This window comes from Cherax quadricarinatus, chromosome 100 (genome assembly GCF_038502225.1).
Source record: "Cherax quadricarinatus isolate ZL_2023a chromosome 100, ASM3850222v1, whole genome shotgun sequence".
In the NCBI taxonomy this organism is placed as follows: domain Eukaryota; kingdom Metazoa; phylum Arthropoda; class Malacostraca; order Decapoda; family Parastacidae; genus Cherax; species Cherax quadricarinatus.
This window is the reverse complement of record NC_091391.1, coordinates 10679215-10704736: the sequence shown is the minus strand read 5'-3', so window position 1 is coordinate 10704736 and position 25522 is coordinate 10679215. Positions and strand designations below refer to the sequence as shown.

At 40.8% G+C, this 25522-nt stretch overlaps 1 protein-coding gene across 1 annotated transcript in view; it reads left to right on the top strand.

The window, feature by feature from the left end:
• LOC138851115 (zinc finger protein 84-like) overlaps positions 1 to 22831 on the top strand; it is a 63576-nt gene extending 40745 nt beyond the window's left edge. Inside the window, exon 2 of the mRNA XM_070079651.1 lies at positions 15595 to 22831. Coding sequence (XP_069935752.1) covers positions 16500 to 17654 — 1155 coding nt within the window. The 5' untranslated portion in view covers positions 15595 to 16499 and the 3' untranslated portion in view covers positions 17655 to 22831. The remainder of the gene's footprint in view (positions 1 to 15594) is intronic.
• The last annotated feature ends 2691 nt before the right edge of the window (positions 22832 to 25522 follow it).

The window sequence follows — 25522 nt, the reverse complement described above, 5'->3', positions numbered from 1 at the left end:
CTTGGGGGTTATGGTAAGCAGCAACCTTAAACCAAGACAGCAATGCCTAAGCGTACGTAATAAGGCAAATAGATTACTGGGATTTATATCAAGAAGTGTAAGCAACAGAAGTCCAGAGGTCATACTGCAGCTTTATACATCATTAGTAAGGCCTCACCTAGATTATGCAGCTCAATTCTGGTCTCCATATTACAGAATGGACATAAATTCGTTAGAAAACATTCAGCGTAGGATGACTAAATTAATACATAGCATTAGAAATCTTCCTTATGAAGAAAGATTGAAGACTCTTAAGTTACATTCACTTGTTAGACGAAGAATGAGGGGAGACCTGATCGAAGTGTATAAGTGGAAGATAGGTATTAATAAAGGGGATATTAACAAGGTCTTGAGGATATCTCTCCAAGAGAGAACCCGCAGTAATGGATTTAAATTAGATAAGTTTAGATTTAGAAAGGACATAGGAAAGTATTGGTTTGGAAATAGGGTAGTTGATGAGTGGAACAGTCTACCTAGTTGGGTTATTGAGGCTAGGACTTTGGGTAGTTTCAAATTTAGGTTGGATAAGTACATGAGTGGGAGGGGTTGGATTTGAGTGGGACTTGCACATCGGAGCTTGTTTCTTGGGTGGCATTGAAAATTGGGTTGGTCAAATGTTTGTTAGTGGGATGAATTGTAAAGGACCTGCCTAGTATGGGCCAACAGGCCTGCTGCAGTGTTCCTCCTTTCTTATGTTCTTATGTTCTTATAGTAATTCCCTCATTAAGATCATTGATATATATTATAAACAACAACGGGCCCTAGACTGATCCATGTGGAATGCCACTTGTTACAGATCCCCACTCGGATTTAACCCCATTTATGGACACTCTCTGCTTCCTGTCTGTGATCCATGACTCGATCCACGAGAGCACTTTTCCCCCAATGCCATGAGCTGCCACTTTCTTTAACGGTCTTTGGTGCGGAACTGTATCAAAAGCCTTACTAAAATCTAAGCAAATAATATCAAATTCTTTATCGTGATCAACAGCCTCAAAAGCTTTACTGAAGAAAGTTAATAAATTAGTTAGACAAGAATGGCCTCTCATGTATCCATGCTGAGTATCATTAATCAAGCTATGCTTATTGAGATGGCTTTTTATAATCTCAGCTATAATTAGAACATAAGAACATAAGAAAGGAGAATCACTGCAGCAGGCCTGTTGGCCCATACTAGGCAGGTCCTTTATAATCCATCCCACTAACAAAACATTTGCCCAACTTAATTTTCAATGCTACCCAAGAAATAAGTTCTGACAACTCCATCCACTCACCCGCAAGTCCCACTCAAATCCAACCCCTCTCACTCATATATCTATCCAAACCAAACCCGAAACCACCCTAAGGACCATGTCACAAGTGACATGGTCCTTAGGCAAATAGCTAAATTAAAACCTAACAAATCCCCAGGCCCTGATGAACTGTATGCAAGGGTTCTAAAGGAATGTAAAGAGGAGCTTAGAACATAAGAACATAAGAACGAAGGAACACTGCAGAAGGCCCACCGGCCCACGCGAGGCAGGTCCAAGTCTCCCACCGGCCCAAGCCAATGCACCCAACCCAGCCAGGCCAGGCCACACCGACTCAAGGGAGGAACACGGCAACCGACCCGGCAGCACAAGCTACCAGGTCCAACTCACACCCACCCACATCCACTCATGCATTTATCCAACCTACTCCCAAAGCCACACAACGCTCCGGCCTCTACAACGGCACTCGGGAGCTTGTTCCACTCATCCACAACTCCATTACCAAACCAGCACCCTCCCACATCCCCCCCGAATCCGAATTCCTCCAACTCAAAACCACTGCTGCGAGTCCCGTCCAGGCTAGATATTTTCAGCACACTATTTACATCCCCTTTATTTATTCCTGTCTTCCATTTATACACCTCAATCATATCCCCCCTAATTCTACGTCTTTCTAGAGAGTGCAGTTTCAGGGCCCTTAGTCTATCCTCATAGGGAAGGTTTCTGATACATGGGATCAACTTTGTCATCCTCCTTTGTACATTTTCCAGAGAATTTATATCCATTCTGTAATAAGGTGACCAAAACTGTGCAGCATAATCTAAATGAGGCCTAACCAAGGATGTATAGAGTTGAAGAACAACCTGAGGACTCCTATTATTTATGCTTCTTGATATGAAGCCAAGGATTCTATTAGCTTTATTGCGAACACTTATGCACTGTTGTCTTGGTTTCAGATTACTGCTAACCAGAACTCCTAAATCTTTTTCGCAATCCGTAATATTAAGATCTACATTATTTAGTTTATATGTGGCATGGTTATTGTCCTGTCCAACATTTAGAACTTTGCATTTGTCCATACCAAACTGCATCTGCCACCTCTCCGACCACTGCATCAGCCCACTCAAACCCTCTAGTAATTTGCCTACAATTGAGGTCAGGCTTATTGGGCGGTAATTTGATGGTAACGACTTGTCCCCTGTTTTAAAAATAGGAATTACATTAGCCATCTTCCACATATCAGACACTACACCTGTTTGAAGAGATAAATTAAAAATATTAGTTAATGGTTCACAAAGTTCCATTTTGTATTCCTTAAGAACCCTTGAAAAAACCTCATCAGGACCCGGCAACTTATTTTGCTTCAGTCTGTCTATCTGCTTCACAACCATTTCACTAGTGACTGGGATGTTACATAATTTATCTTCTTCTAGCCCACAATAAAAATTAATTACTGGAATATTGTTAGTGTCTTCCTGTGTAAAAACCGAGAGAAAATAATTATTTATAATCGAGCTCATTTCATTCTCTTTGTCAGTAAGATGCCTATAGTTATTTTTAAGGGGATCTATCTTATCTCTGACTTTTGTTCTATAGACCTGGAAAAAACTTTCTGGGTTAGTTTTCGAATCCCTAGCAACTTTAATTTCATAATCCCTTTTACCTTCTCTTAACCCCTTTTTAACGTCCTTCTTAATGTCAATATACTGATTCATAAGATAACCCTTACCTCTTTTGATACGCCTAAAAATTCCTTTCTTATGCCCTAGTAGATATTTCAGCCTATTATTCATCCATTTTGGGTTATTTCTATTTGATCTAATTTCTTTATACAGGATATACGTTCTTTGAGCAGCATGTATGGTGTTCAGAAAGCTCGTATTGATAGCTCTCTTCATTACCCATTGTAATCTTCGTAAGCCAATTGTGATCTGCTAAGCGAAAATCTGGAACTGTTACCGAGTTGTCCCTACTATCACACCTCCATTCTATGCTAAAGGTAATTGATTAATGATCACTTGTGCCGAGTTTCTCATTAATTTCTAAATTACTAACAAGGGTTTCCTTGTTTGTCAGAACCAAATCAAGAATGTTATTTCCTCTTGTAGGTTCTGTCACAAACTGTTTCAAAAAACAATCCAGAACTACATCTAAGAAGTCATTTGATTCTGAATTCCCAGCCAAGAAATTCCAATCAATGTGACTAAAGTCCCCTAGTATTACTACATTATCGTGCCTTGTGGCCTTAACAATTTGCTCCCACGGTAATTTCCCTTGGTCCCTATCTAAGTTTGGGGGACAGTATATCGCTCCTAGAATCATTTTTTATGGTCCTCTGAAAATTCTATCCAGACAGACTCTGTATGTGTTACTTCAGACTTAATTCCCGTTTTTATGCAACAGTTGAAGTGATCTCGAACATACAGTGCCACCCCACCTCCCTTACTGATATTTCTATCTACTTGGAACAAATTAAAACCCTGAATGTGTCATTCTGAAGGCATGTCCCGACTTTTGGAATTAAATCATGTCTCAGTGATTGCAAATACATCAATGTTACCTGCACTAGCAACTTATCTCAACTCATCCATCTTATTCCTAGCACTACAGCTATTTGCATAATATAATTTTAAAGACCCTCCTTTCTCTTTACCCTTCCTGCTCATGTCTGCTTTTTCACTAAACCTATTACTGTTCTTGTCGCCTAGTGCCATTGGCTTTACAATATCCACCTCATTCTGCCTATTACTAGTTCCCCCTAGAACTCGTAGTATTACTACACTGTATTCTCGCCAAAACCCATACCTCTATCTATTCCTAGTTTAAAGCCTTAACAGCTCCTTCAGTTTGCTCTCTCTGTCTCTTCCCTACCAGTGCATTCTGTATCTCGGAAGTTGCATGCTTGATCACTTCTCTGCCACTGCCCATCTTGTTGTTAGGTAATTTTAATGCTCATCATCATCTCTGAGGAGGGCCCCACTGTGACTCGTGGTGATCAGTTGGAGACTCTTCTCACATCTCATCGTCTTCATGTTTTAAATTTGTTTGCTCCCACCCATATTGACTCTCGCACATAGTCTCTCTCTTGCATCGATCTTTCTTGGTTCATTTTCCCAGATTTTCATGACAGCAATCACTTTCCTATTATTCTTACTTCTGCTACATATTCCCAACCATCTCATAGGGCCCATTGGCAGTTTGAATGGGTGAATTGGGACTTATACTCTCATCTTTCCACTTTTTGTGAAGTCCCTTCTTCGTCCTCTCTTGATGAGCTGGTGCACCAGTTTTTGACCTTGAGTTTTGACTGCAGCATCATCTTCTATTCCTCAAATCTCAGGCAGACATTCTCAGACATGCATACCTTGGTGGTGTCCTGCATGTTCTCGTGCAGTGTGTTTCAAACATGCTGCATAGGGCCGTTATCAATATAATCGGACTGCAGATCAACTTTTGGATTTAAAGCGAGCAAGGGCAGTTACTCACCATGTCATACATGATGCTAAACACACTTGTTGGCAAGACTACATTTCTACTGTTACCTTGACTTCCCTTATGTGTGCGGTTTGGAAGAAGATATGGAAGTTGTGTGGCAAGTATGCTCAGGACACAGCTCGTATTTTGCGGGTTGCTGGTGTTAATGTTGTGGAACCTCTTGAAGTTACAATGGAAATCGGGAACTATTTTGTCAGTGTCTCCCAAGGACTTCAAATCTGTCCCTCGTTTCACGCTTCTTAGTCTGTCAGGGAGAAATTGCCCTTTGGATTTCTCTTCAAATGGGATGCAGTCATATAATGCACCTCTTGCTCTCTTAGAGATAGAGTCCACGTTTTTCAATTGCCAGTCATCAGCAGCAGGGCCAGATGATATTCATGTCTGTATGTTACAGCAACTGCATTCAACAGCTCTTATCCTTTTTTGTGTCTTTTAAATCTTGTATGGATGTGAGGGGTTCTCCATCAACAATGGAAATCTGCCTTTGTACCTATGCTTCACAAACCAGGCACTTCGGGGCTTGATTCCTCTCACTGTCATCTCATTGCTCTGACCAGTGTAGTCTGCAAGGTGTTGGAATGATTGGTGAATAGACGTCTGATATGGTACTTGAAGACTCACAATAATCCTTCTTCTCTTCAGTATCACTTTTGCAAGTTCCATTCTACTTTATATCCCTTGCTCCACTTAGATATGTATATGCAAAATTCCTTTGTTAATAAACACTCTGTCCTAACAGTCGTTTTAGATCTCAAGAAGGCATATGACACCATTTGAAGATTAACATATTAGGCCAGGCACACTAATTGGGCCTCTGCTGTAATATACCTGAGTAGGCAGCTTGCTTTCCTCAGACTTCGTTCAGGCCGAGGGAGTCCCAGAAGGTTGTGTCGTTAGTACTACCCTTTTTCTCTTTGCAATAAATAATCTACTTTATGTTCTTCCATCGCATATTTGTCACTTTATTACCTGGAGTTTACCTGGAGAGAGTTCCGGGGGTCAACGCCCCCGCGGCCCGGTCTGAGACCAGGCCTCCTGGTGGATCAGAGCCTGATCAACCAGGCTGTTGCTGCTGGCTGCACGCAAACCAACATACGAGCCACAGCCCGGCTGATCCGGAACTGACTTTAGGTGCTTGTCCAGTGCCAGCTTGAAGACTGCCAGGGGTCTGTTGGTAATCCCCCTTATGTGTGCTGGGAGGCAGTTGAACAGTCTCGGGCCCCTGACACTTATTGTATGGTCTCTTAACGTGCTAGTGACACCCCTGCTTTTCATTGGGGGGATGGTGCATCGTCTGCCAAGTCTTTTGCTTTCGTAATGAGTGATTTTCGTGTGCAAGTTCGGTACTAGTCCCTCTAGGATTTTCCAGGTGTATATAATCATGTATCTCTCCCTCCTGCGTTCCAGGGAATACAGGTTTAGGAACCTCAAGCGCTCCCAGTAATTGAGGTGTTTTATCTCCGTTATGCGCGCCGTGAAAGTTCTCTGTACATTTTCTAGGTCGGCAATTTCACCTGCCTTGAAAGGTGCTGTTAGTGTGCAGCAATATTCCAGCCTAGATAGAACAAGTGACCTGAAGAGTGTCATCATGGGCTTGGCCTCCCTAGTTTTGAAGGTTCTCATTATCCATCCTGTCATTTTTCTAGCAGATGCGATTGATACAATGTTATGGTCCTTGAAGGTGAGATCCTCCGACATGATCACTCCCAGGTCTTTGACGTTGGTGTTTCGCTCTATTTTGTGGCCAGAATTTGTTTTGTACTCTGATGAAGATTTAATTTCCTCATGTTTACCATATCTGAGTAATTGAAATTTCTCATCGTTGAACTTCATATTGTTTTCTGCAGCCCACTGAAAGATTTGGTTGATGTCTGCCTGGAGCTTTGCAGTGTCTGCAATGGAAGACACTGTCATGCAGATTCGGGTGTCATCTGCAAAGGAAGACACGGTGCTGTGGCTGACATCCTTGTCTATGTCGGATATAAGGATGAGGAACAAGATGGGAGCGAGTACTGTGCCTTGTGGAACAGAGCTTTTCACCGTAGCTGCCTCGGACTTTACTCTGTTGACGACTACTCTCTGTGTTCTGTTAGTGAGGAAATTATAGATCCATCGACCGACTTTTCCTGTTATTCCTTTAGCACGCATTTTGTGCGCTATTACGCCATGGTCACACTTGTCGAAGGCTTTTGCAAAGTCTGTATATATTACATCTGCATTCTTTTTGTCTTCTAGTGCATTTAGGACCTTGTCGTAGTGGTCCAATAGTTGAGACAGACAGGAGCGACCTGTTCTAAACCCATGTTGCCCTGGGTTGTGTAACTGATGGGTTTCTAGATGCGTGGTGATCTTGCTTCTTAGGACCCTTTCAAAGATTTTTATGATATGGGATGTTAGTGCTATTGGTCTGTAGTTCTTTGCTGTTGCTTTACTGCCCCCTTTGTGGAGTGGGGCTATGTCTGTTGTTTTTAGTAACTGTGGGACGACCCCCGTGTCCATGCTCCCTCTCCATAGGATGGAAAAGGCTCGTGATAGGGGCTTCTTGCAGTTCTTGATGAACACAGAGTTCCATGAGTCTGGCCCTGGGGCAGAGTGCATGGGCATGTCATTTATCGCCTGTTCGAAGTCATTTGGCGTCAGGATAACATCGGATAGGCTTGTGTTAATCAAATTTTGTGGCTCTCTCATAAAAAATTCATTTTGATCTTCGACTCTCAGTCTGGTTAGCGGCTTGCTAAAAACTGAGTCATATTGGGACTTGAGTAGCTCACTCATTTCCTTGCTGTCATCTGTGTAGGACCCATCTTGTTTAAGTAGGGGCCCAATACTGGACGTTGTTCTCGATTTTGATTTGGCATAGGAGAAGAAATACTTTGGGTTTCTTTCGATTTCATTTATGGCTTTTAGTTCTTCCCGCGATTCCTGACTCCTAAAGGATTCTTTTAGCTTAAGTTCGATGCTTGCTATTTCTCTGACCAGTGTCTCTCTACGCATTTCAGATATATTGACCTCTTTTAGCCGCTCTGTTATTCTTTTCCGTCGCCTGTAAAGGGAGCGCCTGTCTCTTTCTGTTTTACATCTACTCCTCCTTTTTCTTAGAGGAATAAGCCTTGTGCATACATCGAGTGCCACCGAGTTAATCTGTTCTAGGCATAAGTTGGGGTCTGTGTTGCTTAGTATATCTTCCCAGCTTATATCGGTTAGGACTTGGTTTACTTGGTCCCACTTTATGTTTTTGTTATTGAAGTTGAATTTGGTGAATGCTCCCTCGTGACTAATCTCATTATGTCGGTCTGGGGCTCCGCGCATACATGACTGAACCTCAATTATGTTGTGATCTGAGTATATTGTTTTTGATATGGTGATATTTCTTATCAGATCATCATTGTTAGTGAAGATGAGGTCTAGTGTATTCTCCAGTCTAGTAGGCTCTATTATTTGCTGGTTTAAATTGAATTTTGTGCAGAGATTTAAAAGCTCGCGTGAGTGTGAGTTTTCATCAGAGCTGCCTCCTGGTGTTATTACTGCAACAATATTATTTGCTATATTCCTCCATTTTAGGTGCCTTAAGTTGAAATCCCCCAGGAGCAAGATGTTGGGTGCAGGAGCTGGAAGGTTTTCCAGACAGTGGTCAATTTTTAACAGCTGTTCCTGGAATTGCTGGGATGTTGCATCCGGAGGCTTGTAGACTATCACAATGACTAGGTTTTGGTTCTCGACCTTTACTGCTAAAACTTCCACTACATCATTTGAGGCATTTAGCAGTTCTGTGCAAACAAGTGACTCTGCAATGTACAGGCCAACCCCCCCCCCCTTTTGCCTGTTCACTCTGTCACATCTGTATAGGTTGTAACCTGGGATCCATATTTCGTTGTCCAAGTGATCCTTTATGTGGGTCTCAGTGAAAGCCGCGAACATTGCCTTTGCCTCTGCAAGCAGTCCACGGATGAAAGGTATTTTGTTGTTTGTTGCTGGCTTTAGACCCTGTATATTTGCAAAGAAGAATGTTATCGGACTGGTGGTATTGTTGGTACTGGGGGGGGATTTTTTTTCCGGCATTAGTATCTGTATCTGTTGGTTTGGAGTGGAGGCCATCGACTGTGGTTCCACTCCAGGAATGACTGGATTTGGTGTACGATTTCTGCCATTTCCTGCCAGTTTTTTTTCCTTCCTGGCACTAAAAAACCTCTCCCTCTTGAGTGGCTGTGGCTACCCAGGTTTTCCCATGGCCTGGATGTTTTGTATCTTTTTGTCCCCTTTAGATGGTATGCCTGGCAATTTAAGTTATAGCACAGTCTTTCCTGTACTGAAGAGGTACACAGTTCAGGGTGAAAAAGCTTACAGGAAGGGAGTTTGCATTTTCCTGTTGTCATATGGGCATGGCATTTCCTAGGGTGGTCATAGTTGCACGTCCCATCTGTTTTTCCAGATTTCCCATGCCAGCAGATACCGAGTGCATAGTATGTGCACAGGCTTGGTTTCCGTTTGCCTTGGGTTTCTGTGACTGTATTCCCTGTTGGTGCATGTTTCCCTGTCTTACTTCTATCCTCCCTAGCACCAACAATGGAGCTCCCACCATTTGTTTTTGGTAATATATCCTCACTATTGCTAGTGGAGTCCTCTTGTTTGCTATTTCCTGCGGTATTTCTAGTTTGCAATATTGGTTTTATCTTATCTTTGACTACACTTGTTTCCCTACTATGGCTCCTGTCCCCTATGGGGTCATTTATATGTATTCCTTCCTGCGTATAATTCCCGACTACCTGGACAAAATCTCCAGCTTCACCATTACTGTCTCCCAGGACAGCATCTCCAGCTTCCCCATTACTGTCTCCCAGGACAGCATCTCCAGCTTCACCATTACTGTCTCCCAGGACAGCACCTCCAGCTTCACCATTACTGTCTCCCAGGACAGCACCTCCAGCTTCCCCATTACTGTCTCCCAGGACAGCACTATCAGCCCCCCATTTACTGACTACCAGGACATCATCTCCAGCCTTACAGTTTCTGACTACATGGCCAGTATCAAGGGCAGTACCATTCAGCCCGGACTTTTTATGTTCCCATCTGTTGTAGAAAGCTTCCAGGTTTTCTATGAAAGCAGCTTTGATGTTGACCTCTTTTAATACCCTTGTGATTTTAGTCCACAGATTTATCTCATTTGGGCATACCCAAAAACACTTCCCTGTTTTAATACTGCTTGTAGCTAGTTCTTGGATATCTGCACAAGGGGCGTGACACCAATTTCCACAGAAATGACAATTTATGCATGTGGAAGCCCGTTTGTTTGACTGACCACAGACTACACACAGCTTCATAATGATTTGAATGGTTGATTTACTGCAATTCTACTAGCAACCTCTTGAATATTCTATTAATAACCTGCTAGGTGGTGCACAACGAAACCGTTTGAAACCAGTCCAGGGTTCGGACCAGTCAAGGGTTCGGACCAGTCCCGGGTTCGGACCAGTCAAGGGTTCGGACCAGTCAAGGGTCCGGACCAGTCGATCTGCTCTGATCAGTGGGTCACTTATTTAAAACATACTGGTCGGTGATTTGAGCTAACACATGAAGGATCTACTGGAAATTATCTACCCGAGTAATATGTGATTTGACTGATACAAAAGTATAACTTGCGTGTTGAAGAGCCGGTGATTACTGGCAGCTCCTACAATGACGAACGGTCACCTCCTTGTTTATCAATCGCTGTATCTGGCTTTTCTATTTTTTTTTTTTTTTTTTTTTTTTTTTTCCGTCTCCACCACAATAAATGCTATATTATCACTATAGTTGACTGGTGCAAATTTTGGAGGAAGGACGCTTTTTCTGTAGTAATAATTGCTTCTCGTTGTGTATATTGCGACCGCTGGTAACTACAGGTTATATGAAATTCACAGTAACGTCTCGTATTTCAAGAAAAGAAACTAATGAAAGTCACTCCACTCCACTAAGTACCATTATAATACTGGTTAGTTGCTACTACAACACTGTATTCTGCTATTCACTGGTATCACTAGATTATATGCGAGTACACTAGCAGGCCAGGAAGATTATTAAAAACAGCTGACCTGTGGTAAGTTTCTGGCGACTTCTGGCACCTGCCTCTATAGGCTTATCACTTCATTTACAAATTCACCTGTTTTCAAATGACACTTTAGCCTTTATCATCAATATACTAGGGAGCCACTGTAGTATACACTATACACTATGTATACTCAATGTTATCAGGGAGACTTTCTTTCCTCTGACATGAAAAGTTCAATTATTATTATTTTTTTCACACGGGACACAGGCCTGATTCCCCTCTGGCAGTAAACTCTGCTAGGTAGTGCACACTAATTCTCCTTTTTTGACTCAGTATATAATGTTTTCCGCCCAAGATTGGTTCCAGGCGCTAGAGGGATGTATCGTATAGGATTGATGACACAAATTAAAGTTCTAGCACGTAAGAGCGACCGTGAAAACACGAGAAAAACCGGGAGCACAACGAGGCAACTTTAGACAAATTGATTGGATCAATGTGACAGGAAATCTTGAGTCAAGTGACTTTCTTGATATCATTCAGGATTGCTTTTTAAAACAGTTTGTGACAGAACCAATTAGAAGAAACAATCTACTTGACTTGGTTCTTGCCAACAAAGTATCACTACTTAATAATCTTGAGGTTAATGACGAGGTAGGGGAAAGCGATCACAAATCACTTAGTCTCAATATATAATGGAATTACCCAGATAACTGCAATCAAATCTCTTTCCCAGACTTTTGCTTGGCCGATTTCATGGGACTGAAAAATTACCTGGGTGGGCTAAATTGCGATGTCCTGACTATAGGTCAGGTAGGTGGTGTTGTTTTCCAATATGACATTTTTCAGAGCATAGTTCTAGCTGGCCAGACAACTTAGAAATTAGATCTAACAAAAATGATCCCAAATGGATGAACAATAGATTAAAACATCTCATTGGTCAAAAGAGAGGCATATATAGGCATATCAAAAGAGGGAATGGGCAGTTAAAAATCTGTATATTCAAAGAGAGAAATGAAAAAAGGAATAAGAGAAGAAAAAGGGATTATGAGGCTAAAGTCGCAAGGGATTCGAAGACTAACCCAAGAGGGTTATTTCAGGTATACAGAAGTAAGATTAGGGACAAGATTGGCTCACTTAAGAGTAACTCAGGTCAGATCACTGATAGTGATAAGGATATGTGTGGAATTCTCTGTACATACTTCTTCTCAGTTTTCACTCGGGAAAACTGAGAAATAATAAATTATGTAGAACAGGACGATACACTATGCATGATTGCGGTAATTTGTGAAATGGTTCTCAGACAAATGGAGAAATCAAAACCTAACAAATCTCCGGGACCTGATGAACTGTTTGCAAGAGTGTTAAAGGAATGTAAAGAGGAACTTAGCATGCCTTTGGCTAATCTTTTCAACATATCACTGCAAACTGTCATAGTGCCTGATAAGTGGAAAGTGGCAAAGGTAATACCTATTTACAAGGCCGGTGACAGGTCCCTAGCTTCGAACTATAGATCAATAAGCCTTGCCTCTATAGTGGGAAAATTTATGAAATCAATAATTGCCAAAGCAATTCGTAGACATCTCGAAAAGCATAAATTGATTAATGAATCTCAGCACAGTTTTACAAAGGGGAGTTCCTGTCTTACAAGCTTACTGACTTTCTTCACTAAGGTATTTGAGGAGGTAGATCATGGTATTGAATATGATATTGTGTATATGGACTTCAGTAAGGCTTTCGGTAGAGTTCCACATCAGAGGTTATTGAGGAAACTTAATGCACACTGAATAGGAGAAATTTTTTCCTGGGTAGAGGCATGGTTGACGAATAGGCAGCAGAGAGTTTGCGTAAATGGGGAGAAATCAGAATGGGGCACGTCACAAATGGTGTTCCACAGGGGTCAGTGTTGGGCCCCTTGTTGTTCGCAACCTACATAAATGACGTAGATGAGAGAATAATAGCGACAGAAGTAAATTTGCTGATGACACCAAAATAGGCCTCCCAGTTCATTCTTATGAGGACATTAGGGCACTCAAGGATTATTTGAATAAACTCATGCAGTGGTCGGAGAAGTGGCTGATGCAATTTAATATGGACATATGTAAAGTACTAAATGTTGGACAGGAAAATAACCATGCCACATATAAACTAAATAATGTAAATCTTAACATTACTGATTGCAAAAAGGATTTAGGAGTTCTGGTTAGCAGTAATCTAAAACCAAGACAGCAGTGCATTAGTGTTCACAATAAAGCTAACAGAGTCCTTGGCTTCATAGCAAGAAGTATAAATAATAGAAGTCCTAAGGTTGTTCTTTAAGTCTATATATCTTTGGTTAGGCCTCATTTAGATTATGTTGTGCAGTTTTGGTCACCATATTACAGAATGGATATAAATAAGCTGGAAAACGTACAAAGAAGGATGACTAAATTGATACTATGTACCAAAAATCTTTCCTAAGAGGATTGACAGAGGGCCCTGAATCTGCACTCTCTAGAAAGGCATAGAATTATGGGGGATATGATTGAGGCGTATAAATGAAAAACAGGAATTAATAAAGGGGATGTAAATAGCATGCTAAAAATATCTAACATAGACAGGACTCGCAGCAATGTGTTTAAATTAGAAAAATTTCGATTCATGAAGGATATAGGAAAGCACTGGTTTGGTAATAGAGTTGTGGATTAGTGGAACAAACTCCCAAGTACTGTCATAGACACTAAGACATTGTGTAGTTTTAAAAATAGGTTGGATAAATACATGAGTGGGTGTGGGCAGGTGTGAGTTGGACCTGACTAGCTACTAGGTCAGACGCAGTGCTCCTCCCTTAAGTAACGTGTCTGACCTGACTAGGTCAAGGCATTGGCTTAAGCCAGTGGGGAGAATTGGAGCTGCCTCACATAGACCAGTAGGCCTGTTGCAGTGTTCATTATTTCTTATGTTCTTATGAAGGCAAATATTCTATTAGTGGGATGGATCTATGAAGGACCTGCCTTATGGGCCAACAGGCCTGCTGAAATGTTCCTCCTTCCTTATGTTCTTGTGTTCTTAAATGAGCAAAATCCCATAAGAACAGTATGAGTCAGTGTTCAGCAACTCACTAAATGACAGCAAGGCAAAAAATGCAGAAATATTTTTCACTCCAGCAGAGGGTTGCCCAGACCAACTAACTGACATTAGTACAAACCCCATAAATTTCAAAAAAGAAATGAACAACATGCCCACTCACTTAGCACCAGGACCAGATTCATGGAATGCATTATTTATAAGGAAGTGCAAAGTACCACTTGCATGAGCTCTCAGTATTCTTTGGAGAAAGAGCTTAGATCTAGGTGAAATACCAGAGGCCTTAAAAAGTGAAGAGACAACTGTTATAAAGTTATTAACACCTGTTTTGTTATGTAGTCTGAAGGTAACTTTAGTAGTGTCTTGGTTCAATTTACCTAGATTGGTTATGAGAAAAGTAAGGTAGTGGTCTGTGGTGTTGTCTGTGATCATTCCTGATTTTAAAGGGTATATTGTGTTAGTCCAGATGTGGTCAAATAAGGAGATACCTGTCTTGGAGATTCTTGTAGGTTTTGTTATTGTTGGTAGCAACAAGCAGCTGCTCATAGTGTTTGTGAATTCGGTTAATTTTGGGTCCTGGTTGTGTAGTAGATTTATGTTGAAATCTCCTGTGAGCAGCAAGTGGTCTGTGTTGATATGTGCATCAGTCATCATGTTTTCTAAAATTTGTGATACATTCAAGTTGATCAGAGTAGTATATAGCTGTTCCACCTCTTTGCTGATCTGTCCTACAGTTGTGTATGGTTGTGTAACCAGGAGTGTCATAAACATCTGTATTACCCAGCTTTAGCCAGGTTTTGGTGAGTGTGATGATTGACATACTGGTATGCAGAGAATTGAGTAATGCTCTGAGGTCATCATAATGTTTGGTCTAACATCTGACATCGTAATTAACTAGTAATGTCTATGCTTGATCTGCTGTACAATAATTACATTTGCTGTTCAATGCATATAAGTTGTTTAATAAAAGGCTGATATCAGGATCACTATTTTTAACCACAAGATTGAGTGTTACTGCTTTTGGGTTCATGGCCATCCTACCACTGTTGTCGTACTCAGGAGACTGCACTCTCCTGTCTCTGCATCGGCCATGCCAGCCTTACCAGTGGGTATCTCATGGAACGACATCCTATTCCTCTCAATGAGGTTTCTTAGGTCCTTATTTCAGTTCTTAACTTTCTTGATGATTGTCTGGTTTACCAGTGAGCTCGCAGTATTTACATCCACCGATGCCGTCGCCCTACCACTCTTACCTTATCCTCCCTTCTTGCAAATGAACCTGCCTTTGACTTACACTCACTTTTTTATTTTTTTTCAGCACTATTCTCTGCCCCACAGTGCTGCATGACCCTTGTTGGTTTAGGGCTTAATTTGATTATAATATAATATATAATTTATATTTGTACGAATAAGTCACCATGGGGCCTATGAAGATTTATGATAAAGGTTAACCAAAAAGAAAATTGGTTAGGAAGAATTTGTTTGATACTGGAACAGATCAGCACTGGAACAACCTTCTGGAATGACATAAGTTTGAGTACTGAGGTTCCACTATATATCATGACTGAAAACTTCTTTAATTCTTTTACTCCTTTAAAATTTTAATGACAATTGTATTTAGTGAAACATAATAATACAAACAATTTTTTTGCTTTCTAGATCAATATGTTGTGTTGGTAATGGTAGAATATTGTATTACACTGACTCATGTTTCTGTTACAGAAGTATTTTGTGGAAGATTACTGCCAGGTTGAATCTTCCTAGACATTATATCACCAGTACGTCAACAAACATCTGTTTTGTACAACAACTGATACTGCAGAAGTATTTTCTGGAACACTTCCAGGTTGTATCTTCCTAGACATTATATCTCCAGTACATCAACAAACATCTGTTTTGTACAACAACTGATACTGCAGAAGTATTTTCTGGAACACTTCCAGGTTGTATCTTCCTAGACATTATATCTCCAGTACATCAACAAACATCTGTTTTGTACAACAACTGATACTGCAGAAGTATTTTCTGGAACACTTCCAGGTTGTATCTTCCTAGACATTATATCTCCAGTACATCAACAAACATCTGTTTTGTACAACAACTGATACTGCAGAAGTATTTTCTGGAACACTTCCAGGTTGTACCTAAATGGACACTATACCTTCAGTATTGCAAGAATAACAACACTTGTGATTCTGATCAGTTTTTAAATGGTCTGGTAATATTAATAAAAAAACATTTTTCATAAATAGAATTCTATCTAAAAATTGCATTGTAGTTCAAAGAAAAATACAAGTTAGTAATGCTGAAGTTAAGAATTTTCAGAAAATATGTGTTTAAACATAATTAAGAAATAATAATAATAATGTTTTTCAGTATATCTGAAAGTTCTAATATATACGTCAATCTTTTTACAAACAAAAAAATCATTGCAATACTTTAAGTTCAAAAAAAAATCTTAATTAGAGCTCATAAGTGGAAATAGTTTTGTAACCTGATAATATATTTATGAGGAAAACTGTTTCTTCAGTGGCTAAAATAGTTTAAAAGAGTAAATCTTGAAATATGCATTAGAGTATGTAAGAAAGATTAATGATACCACTGTTGTATAACTAAAATATTATAAAATGAAATTTCTTCTCTTGAAAAATATGGAAAAACATAAAGGAAATAAACCATATCAGTGTCCAGAGTGTCTGAAATGTTTTACTGAAAAAGGCAGTCTTGTGAAACATATGCGAGTACATACAGGAGATAAACCATTTCACTGTTCCGAGTGTCTGAAATGTTTTACTGAAAAAGGCAATCTTATGAAACATATGCGAGTACACACAGGAGATAAACCATTTCATTGTTCAGAGTGTCTGAAATGTTTTACTCAAAAAGGCAGTCTTGTGACACATATGCGAGTACATACGGGAGATAAACCATTTCAGTGTTCAAAGTGTCTCAAATGTTTTATTGAAAAAGGCAGTCTTGTGAAGCATATGCGAGTGCACACAAGAGATAAACCATTTCAGTGTTCAGAGTGTCTGAAATGTTTTACTCAAAAAAGCAGTCTTGTGACACATATGCAAATACACACAGGAAAAAAAACATTTCAGTGTTCAGAGTGCCTGAAATGTTTTTCTCAAAAAGGCAGTCTTGTGACACATATGCGAGTACATACTGGAAATAAAACATTTCAGTGTTCAGAGTGTCTGAAGTATTTTTCTCAGAAAGGAAGTCTTGTGACACATATGCGAGTACATACAGGAGATAAACCATTTCAGTGTTCAGAGTGTCATAAATGTTTTACTGAAAAAGGCAATCTTGTGAAACATATGCGAGTACACACAAGAGATAAGCCATTTCAGTGTTCTGAGTGTCTGAAATGTTTTACTCAAAAAGACCATCTTGTGACACATATGCAAATACACACAGGAATAAAACCATTTCAGTGTTCAGAGTGTCTGAAATGTTTTACTCAAAAAGGCAGTCTTGTGACACATATGCAAGTACACACAGGAGATAAACCATTTCAGTGTTCTGAGTGTCTGAAATGTTTTACTCAAAAAGACAATCTTGTGACACATATGCAAATACACACAGGAGATAAAACATTTCAGTGTTCAGAGTGTCTGAAATGTTTTACTCAAAAAGGCAGTCTTGTGACACACATGCGAGTACACACAGGAGATAAACCATTTCAGTGTTCAGAGTGTCTGAAATGTTTTACTCGAAAAGGCAGTCTTGTGACACATATGCGAGTACACACAGGAGATAAAACATTTCAATGTTAAGAGTGTCTGAAATGTTTTAATCAAAAAGGCAGTCTTGTGAAACATATGTGAGTACATACAGGAGATAAAACATGTTAGTATTCAATGTATCAGGATTATTTTAGTTATATACACATGAGAATATAAATTTTTTTTATTATTAACTCAATGGCTGTTTCCCACCATGGTATGGTGGCCTGTAAAAGAAAAACCTTCATCATCATTCACTCCATCACTGTCTTGCCAGAGGTGTGCCAACACTAGAGTTGTAAAACTGCAACATTAACACCCTTCCTTCAGAGTGCATGTACTGTGCTTCCCATCTCCAGGATTCAAGTCTGGCCTTCTGGTTTCCCTGAATCCATTCATAAACCATACCACAGGCAGGGATAGAACCTATGATCAGAGAGTCATAAAATGCCAGACCAATGCACTAGCCACTGGGCCAGCTGGCTACAATAAGATTCGTCCAACTAGGCATTTTATACATCATAGGAAGGTTAGCATAGGCACCACTGTGACGACAAATGAAAGTTTTTGCAGACGAATCTCCCACCAACGTGGCTGTGACTAACTCTAGCTCAAAGCCATCATCATGACTCACAGTGGTGCCTATGCTAATCTTCCTATGGTGTTTAAATATACCTAGTTAGATGAATCTTATTATAGCCAGTTGGCCCAGTGGCTCGTGCATCGGTCTGGAGTTTTATGACTCTCTGATTGCGGGTTCTCTCCCTGCCCGTGGTATGGTTTGTTCGCAATCTTGCCATTACGATTTCATGAGTCATGATGACAGGTTTGCAGGGACTTGAGCTAGAGTTCATTGCAGCCATGCTGGTGGGAGATTTGTCTGTAAAAAGTTACATTTGTGGTCACATTGGTTTCTGTGCTAACCTTCGTATGTCGTATAAACATAGCTAGACGATTGAATCTTATTGTAGCCAGCTAGCCCAGTGGCTAGCATGTTGGTCTGGAGTTTTATGGCTCTCTGATTACGGGTTCTAACCCCATCCATGGTATGGTCTGTTTGCAATCATGTCATTACAATTTCGTGAGTCCATTCATAAATATTACCTTGCTTACACTCCACCAGCACATCACGTCCTAAGATAGAACCATTTATCTCCATTCACTCCTGTCTACCACACTCATGCATGCTTGCTGGAAGTCTAAGCCCCTTGCACACAAAATCTCCTTTACTCCTTCCCTCCAACTTTTCCTAGGCTGACCCCTACCCTGCCTTCCTTGTGGAGGTTCAATGATAACATAAAATAAACAATTTTATTATAAAAAATAGTGAATATTAAACACTTACACATGAAATCAATTCAACTTGAAGCAAAGAAATGAAAAATGAAATATATAAAAAATCAGTGACTCAAAGCTAATATGTACACAATACAGCAGGGCCCCGCTTTGTGGCGTTTCACTTTACGGCGTTCCGCTAATATGGTCATTTCAAATTATGACCAAAACTCGCTATACGGCTCCCCCCACCTGACTTTCTAATACAGTCACGGCGCCCTATCCTGTTTGTTTACATTCTTCGTGAGCTCAGTAAGCACTAAGTCTCTCCATTTTGTCTGGAAACTCCAAAATTTCAAATGTTTTTAAAAGTTATTTCATATTTTATATATACTCTGATAATTATACTTATGTATACCTGTACTTAAATAAACTTACACACTGTGCTGGCATGCAGGTACACATTAAAATCAGTAAGAGTGTCTTATGTCTCCAGACGTCATATTAGTAATGATAATAATAATCATCGAGTCTCATTTAAATGTCGTATATTACGTTAAATACACATTTTCATTAATCCATCTATGATATTTTTTCAAAATTATATAATAAACGCGATGCATAACATAAAAAGATGATAAATACACCCCACAATAGAATAAATAAACATAAATATGAGATGTGGTAGCAGACGACTTGCACAAGTGACGCCATATTAGAAATAATAATAATAATAATCACCGAGTCTCATTAAATGTTGTATATTACGTTAATATACACATTTTCATTAATCCATCTATGATATTTTTTTCAAAATTATATAATAAACACGATACATAACATAAAAAGATGATAAATACACCCTACAATAGAATAAATAAACATAAATATGAGATGTGGTAGCCAGATAACTTGTACAAGTGATGCCAAGAATAACATTTTCTCTAATCTAACATAAGAGAAAATGTGTTACTGGGGGTAACTGTAGAAAATTATTCCTTTCGTATGTATGTAAGTAAGTTTATTCAGGTATACACAAATACAGTTACATAGATTATCATACATAACAACATATGTGTAGAGAACCTAGGATAACCCAAAAAAAGTCAGAGTGACTTATTTCCATTGCCTTCACTCAGAGCATCATTTCTTCTCAAAATGATGTTACATGAGAATGGGAGTGTTCTTCTTTATTTATTCTACCGTATCAATGTAGAGACAACCTGTACACAATGTAACTTGTACACAAACCAGACGTGTACACTTTGTTTACAAAACTTACCTTTGCCTGGTTTGTTTACATAACTCTGCGCCTGTCCCCTCTCATGTACTCATTCTTTCTCTCTCTCATTTATTCGTTTTATCTCATTTACTTACTCCTGACCCTGCATTAAGACTACAAATATTTTAAGGTAAGTAATGAGTGAACTGTATATACATTTTATCGCTCTGGGATGCTTAAATGTAATAGAATATTATGTGTAGGTGGGTTGGCCTGGTATGGTAGCCCGGCTGACTACCATACATACCACACTTGATTTTTTACAATAAATACTACTCATCTCACCCTATATTTTAAGGTAAGTAATGAGTGAACTGTATATACATTTTATCGCTCTGGGATGCTTAAATATCATAGAATAGTATGTGTGGGTGGGGTGGCCTGGTATGGTAGCCTGGCTGACTACCATACATACCACACTTGATTTCTTACAATAAATACTACTTGTCTCACCCTAGATTAAGACTATAAATATTTTAAGGTAAATAATGAGTGCACTATGTGTGCATTGTACTTTTTTATTGTTTTTTGATGCCTGGTTCTATTGCTAACTTAATATATGTTAGTGTAAACTTGTTATCTAGTGTTTGTATGCATTTGTAAGTGGAAAAAAAGGGTGTTCCACTTTACGGCGGTTTCCGCTTTACGGCGGTAGCCTGGAACCTAACCAGCCATATAAGTGGGGCCCTACTGTATGTAGTTAAGAATGGTGCCATGCCAAAGATCTGGGCACATAGCTCTGAATCGTGGTTTGGAATGCTGAGCCATTGTTGATGACTTTGGTGGCAGGGGTCATAGGTGGCTTTGACTGTTGACACACTTGAGTAGACAGTGAGACCAACATAAGTAGAGACTCTGAGGAACAGAAGTACTGGGATCCTCTGACCACCACAACACTTGTGAAGCAGTTGAGTTACCAGTAGAGAACCATGTAATGTTGTTGGAGTTAAAACTGGGGGACACCTGCTAGAATTGTGTGTAGCTGGTTGGGTGTTGGTTATGAGTGGAAGGAGCACCAGTGTAGGTAGAGATGTCTGACTGTCAGATCTTTTCAAGTTCTATGTTGCCTCTCTTATCTCGCCTCTGTTGAATGACCCAAGCCAACATTAAATGTTAAAATTAAGAAATGCAAAGTTACACACCAATAGAGAAATCACTCACATGATAGGTGTACAGCCTTTAAAAGAAATGGTTGGGATTAAATGATGTTACACTACATAAACCCAAATCAGAACAGGAAGAATTTGCAGCATAAAAACCTAAACAAGCATGAAGATCTTATTAAAACTAACTTAACCCAAACAAATAATAATTTAAATATGAGTGGAACGAATACTTAGAGATATCATGGAAGCCACAAGTCTAGTGACTGACAACCGGTGAGAGAAACACTCGTCACCTACCACCGAGTGAAAAAGGTGGGTAGTGGGAATAATGTACCCCCATAACAACAAGCATACTGACCAACAAACTACCACCACCATTCATTCACACTACTCCCCTTACTATCCCATAAATTTTTCCCTCAATCTAACCCATACAAAGACTTACAGAATATAAGAGGAATAGCTAGGAAAAAAATTATAAAGAAAGATCATGTAATTTACCAATATTCTACTGACTGTCACAGCTTAACCAGTTAGAGAAATAATTGGATGAACCATTGATATACACTATATGAAACTTGAAAGCTTGGAGAGCCAATGTCCACCTCAAGAGGCGACTGTTGGTTGCTTTCAAGGTCTCAGTGTATATAAAAGGTTTATGATCTGTTTCCAAAATGAATTCTTTAGCTAGTAGATAAAACATAAGTTTTGAGATACCCCACACAAGGGCCAGCATTACTTTTCAATGGTAGAGCATCTCTTTTCTGCAGGAAGAAGTTTCCAGCTCAGGAAGCATACAGGGAAGGGAGTACCTTCATGATGCATTAATAACACTGCTCCTACATTGGTATTGGAGGCATCAGTTCTCAAAGAAAATGGTTTACTGATAACTGGAATCTTAAGTATGGGAACTTTGGAAAAAAAAATGTTCTTTATTGAGTTAAAATTTTCCTGAGCTTCGTCAGGAAGCTCCAGATTTTACAAGGTAGTCAGATAATATTCCTGTAAGGTCTGTAATATTGGGAATGAATTTTGCACAGAAATTCAAGGAGCTAAGAAATCTATGCATGAGTTTCTTGGCTCTGGGGAACTTAAAGTCTAACAAAGTTTTGATAGTACTAGAGAGAATGAAACATAGATATCTAATTTGATTAAAACCAAAGAGGCATGTCTTCAGCTTGGCAGTGAGGCCATGAGAGTATAACATAAGTTAGACTAATGTTAATGTCTGGATATGCTTATCCCATGTGGATGTCATTATGTAGTTGTCAGAATTAACTGAAACATTAGGCAAATTACCCAAAACCTTTCTCATCAGTCTCATGAGGTAGCACAGGTTGTCACCAGACAAAAGAACATACAGCTCTATACTACATCATTTCTTGATGCATAGGAAAATCAGTGTATGTGTTAGAGGAGGGATCCATTATGACTTGGTGATACGTTTGAGCAATATCAACTTCTATATAGAAAGGTGCATTATAAAATTTATGAAGATCACTATAATGGAGCATAGGCTCAGCATCCCACCGAGTTATAGCATCAACTCCAGTGGTGTCATAAGGGAGGGCCCTCTTCAAGGGGGGCTCCTTGGCGTGGTGAAGAGGCTCTTGGTCTGAGGAATTAGCCCTGTCGGTCTTCTTCCTCAGACCGAACCTAATTACCCCCCATTCTCCCCTCCCCTATCCCATCCTCCCCATCCTCCCCTTTTTCCATTCCTCCTCCTCCTCCTCACCCCTCCCTTTTGCCCTTCCTCTTTTTAGCCTTCGTGATTTCTCCCACAGGCGCGCTAGTTCCTAGGTAGGGGAAAGGACACCGGGGTCGATCCCATTCCGTTGAGTGTTCTTGGCGGTGGCGTAGTTTGCCGTGGACTCTGGATTGCCTAGGGATGTCCCGATCGCTCTCCGGTCTCCCGGAGTAGCGTTGGGTGTCTTTTGGGCGACGGGTGTATCTCTGGAAGCCACCTTTCGGATTCCGGGGGTGGTGGCTGAAGGAGGTATGCTTTGTGGCGGATATCCGGCCGCCCTCTCTTTTGTCCACCGAGGTAGCTCGGCAGATGTGAGGTTGCTATCCCGGATTGCTGGTTTACTGGCATGAAGGGTAGGGTATGGCACGGGTTCCATGCTGCATCTGCGCTACTAGCGGTGTCGAGTCCTCTTGGGCGCGGAGGGAGATTTCCGGCCCTTTCATTCCTCCTGGGAACTATTCCTCCCCGCTCCCCCCTTTTTTTATTCTTTTTTTTGTTTTTATTTTCTTTTCTTCTTTCTTTTTTTTTCTTAAAAACAAAAAGCAAAGGAGTAACCTAACCATGGCAGCCCTAGTCCATGAAACCACTACCCCCGGGCCCCTTCTTGATACCGCACCCCATTCTGACCCTGCCTTGTGTTTAGACCACTCTTCGGACACTCCTGATGCCCCTGTACCTCTTGCTGGTGCTGTTTCCTCACCCGCTTCAGGTACCGGGGCTTCGACTGACTCCTTCGATTTGTCTGAACTCCGCTCTCCTTTGACTATGCTTCCGGCTTCTCCCTCTACGGTACGGCAATTTTCGAATCGCCCACCCATTTCATGCCGGACCAACTCCGGTCCTACTCCTAAACGCCAACGTCAATCTCCTGATGATGCTCCGTCGTTACCTTCCCATTCTACTCGGAAACGACCGACACGTCAAGCACTCCCTCTCCACGCTCAGTTTCGGACCACACAATGGACTAAATTCTTTACTTTAAGACCAACTTCTTCTTCTGCCTACCTTTCTGACCATAGTATTGCCAAAGCGCTCCTGCGTCATGTTGGCAGAGATATTTCATTTCACGCTCTCAAGAGCGGTACGCGCATCGTCACTGTCCAGAATGCTACCCAAGCTCATGATCTTTCTCTCCTTTCGAATATCGATACTACTCCTATCACTATTGAAAAACATCTTTCTCTCAATTCTTGTAGTGGTACTGTCATTCTGCCCCATACCATAGTCCAACAGAATTTCCAGTCATGTGGCAATGACATTTTTGAACAGCTGGAACTCCAGGATCTCCCAATCCTCAAAGTAGACACTTATGTCCTTCCTGCCCGGGGGCGGAGACGTTACCCTTGCAATGTGGCTCGTTTAACTTTTGACAGCCGAGAACTCCCGTCCTCTGTATATGTCGCGGGACATCGGTTACAAGTTCGAAAGGTGATACCTACACCGCAACAATGTAGAAATTGCTGGCGTTTTGGTCACCCAGCGAAATATTGCAGATCTATGGCCGAATGCCCAGTCTGTGGTGCCGACGACCATTCTAATACATCTTGCAGTCAACCTCCATCTTGCCTTAATTGTAATGAAGCTCACCCTTCGTACTCCCGCCGTTGCCAGGTCTACTTAAATGAACGTGAAATCCGTTGCCTCAAAGAGGCAGAAGGTCTCCCTTATGCTATGGCAGTTACTCATCTCCGCCTCCAAGGGAGACTACCCCGTGTTTCTTATTCTCGTGTTTCCAAACGTCCCCCCACTTCTGGGGTCCCATCTTCTGCAGCCTCCTCTGTTGTTACCCCTCCCATAGCCACTACGGCATCTAATCCTTTTGCTGTCCTTGGCTCTGACGTCCCGACTACAACTCAGTCTGTTCTCACATCTTCGCGTCCTTCCTCACAAGCCCCAGTATCGACAAGACCTCGTACGACACCTAATACCAATCGCCCCTCTACTCAGAAGTCCAAAAAATCCACATTGCTCAAATCTTCTTTGCCCCTTCCTTCCCTTCTTCCACCTCCACACTTTACCTTTCCAGTCTCTGTACCTAGTTCTTCCCCTCTCTCTGGCTCTATTACAAGTGTGGAGATTCACCCTCCTCCTCGTACTATGCCTTCCACCCCCGTCCCCTCCCAAGTTTCTCCCTCTTCTGTCACCTCCCAGGTTTCTGCCTCTTCTGTCCCCCCCCACACTTCATCTCCAGTCCCTTACACTTTTCCCTCCCCCTCTACTTTGGTACAGTCCATTACTGTCCCAATCTTTACTCACCCTCCTCCTCCTATCTCCAATATGGTCTCCCATACATCTTTGAATTCAGAAACACTTGAAGCCATTTCAGAATATATTGCAGAGACTAAACCTTCAATGGACACTGATTCACTTCCTGTTCCTTCTCTTCCCTCTCCTCCATCTTCACAACCCCATTCTTCGCAACGCTCCGTTCCTTCGCTACTTGAACATCTTCCAATGCCACCACACGTTGACTTTTCTAACCCCTCTAGTCCGTAGGTGCCTTTACCTA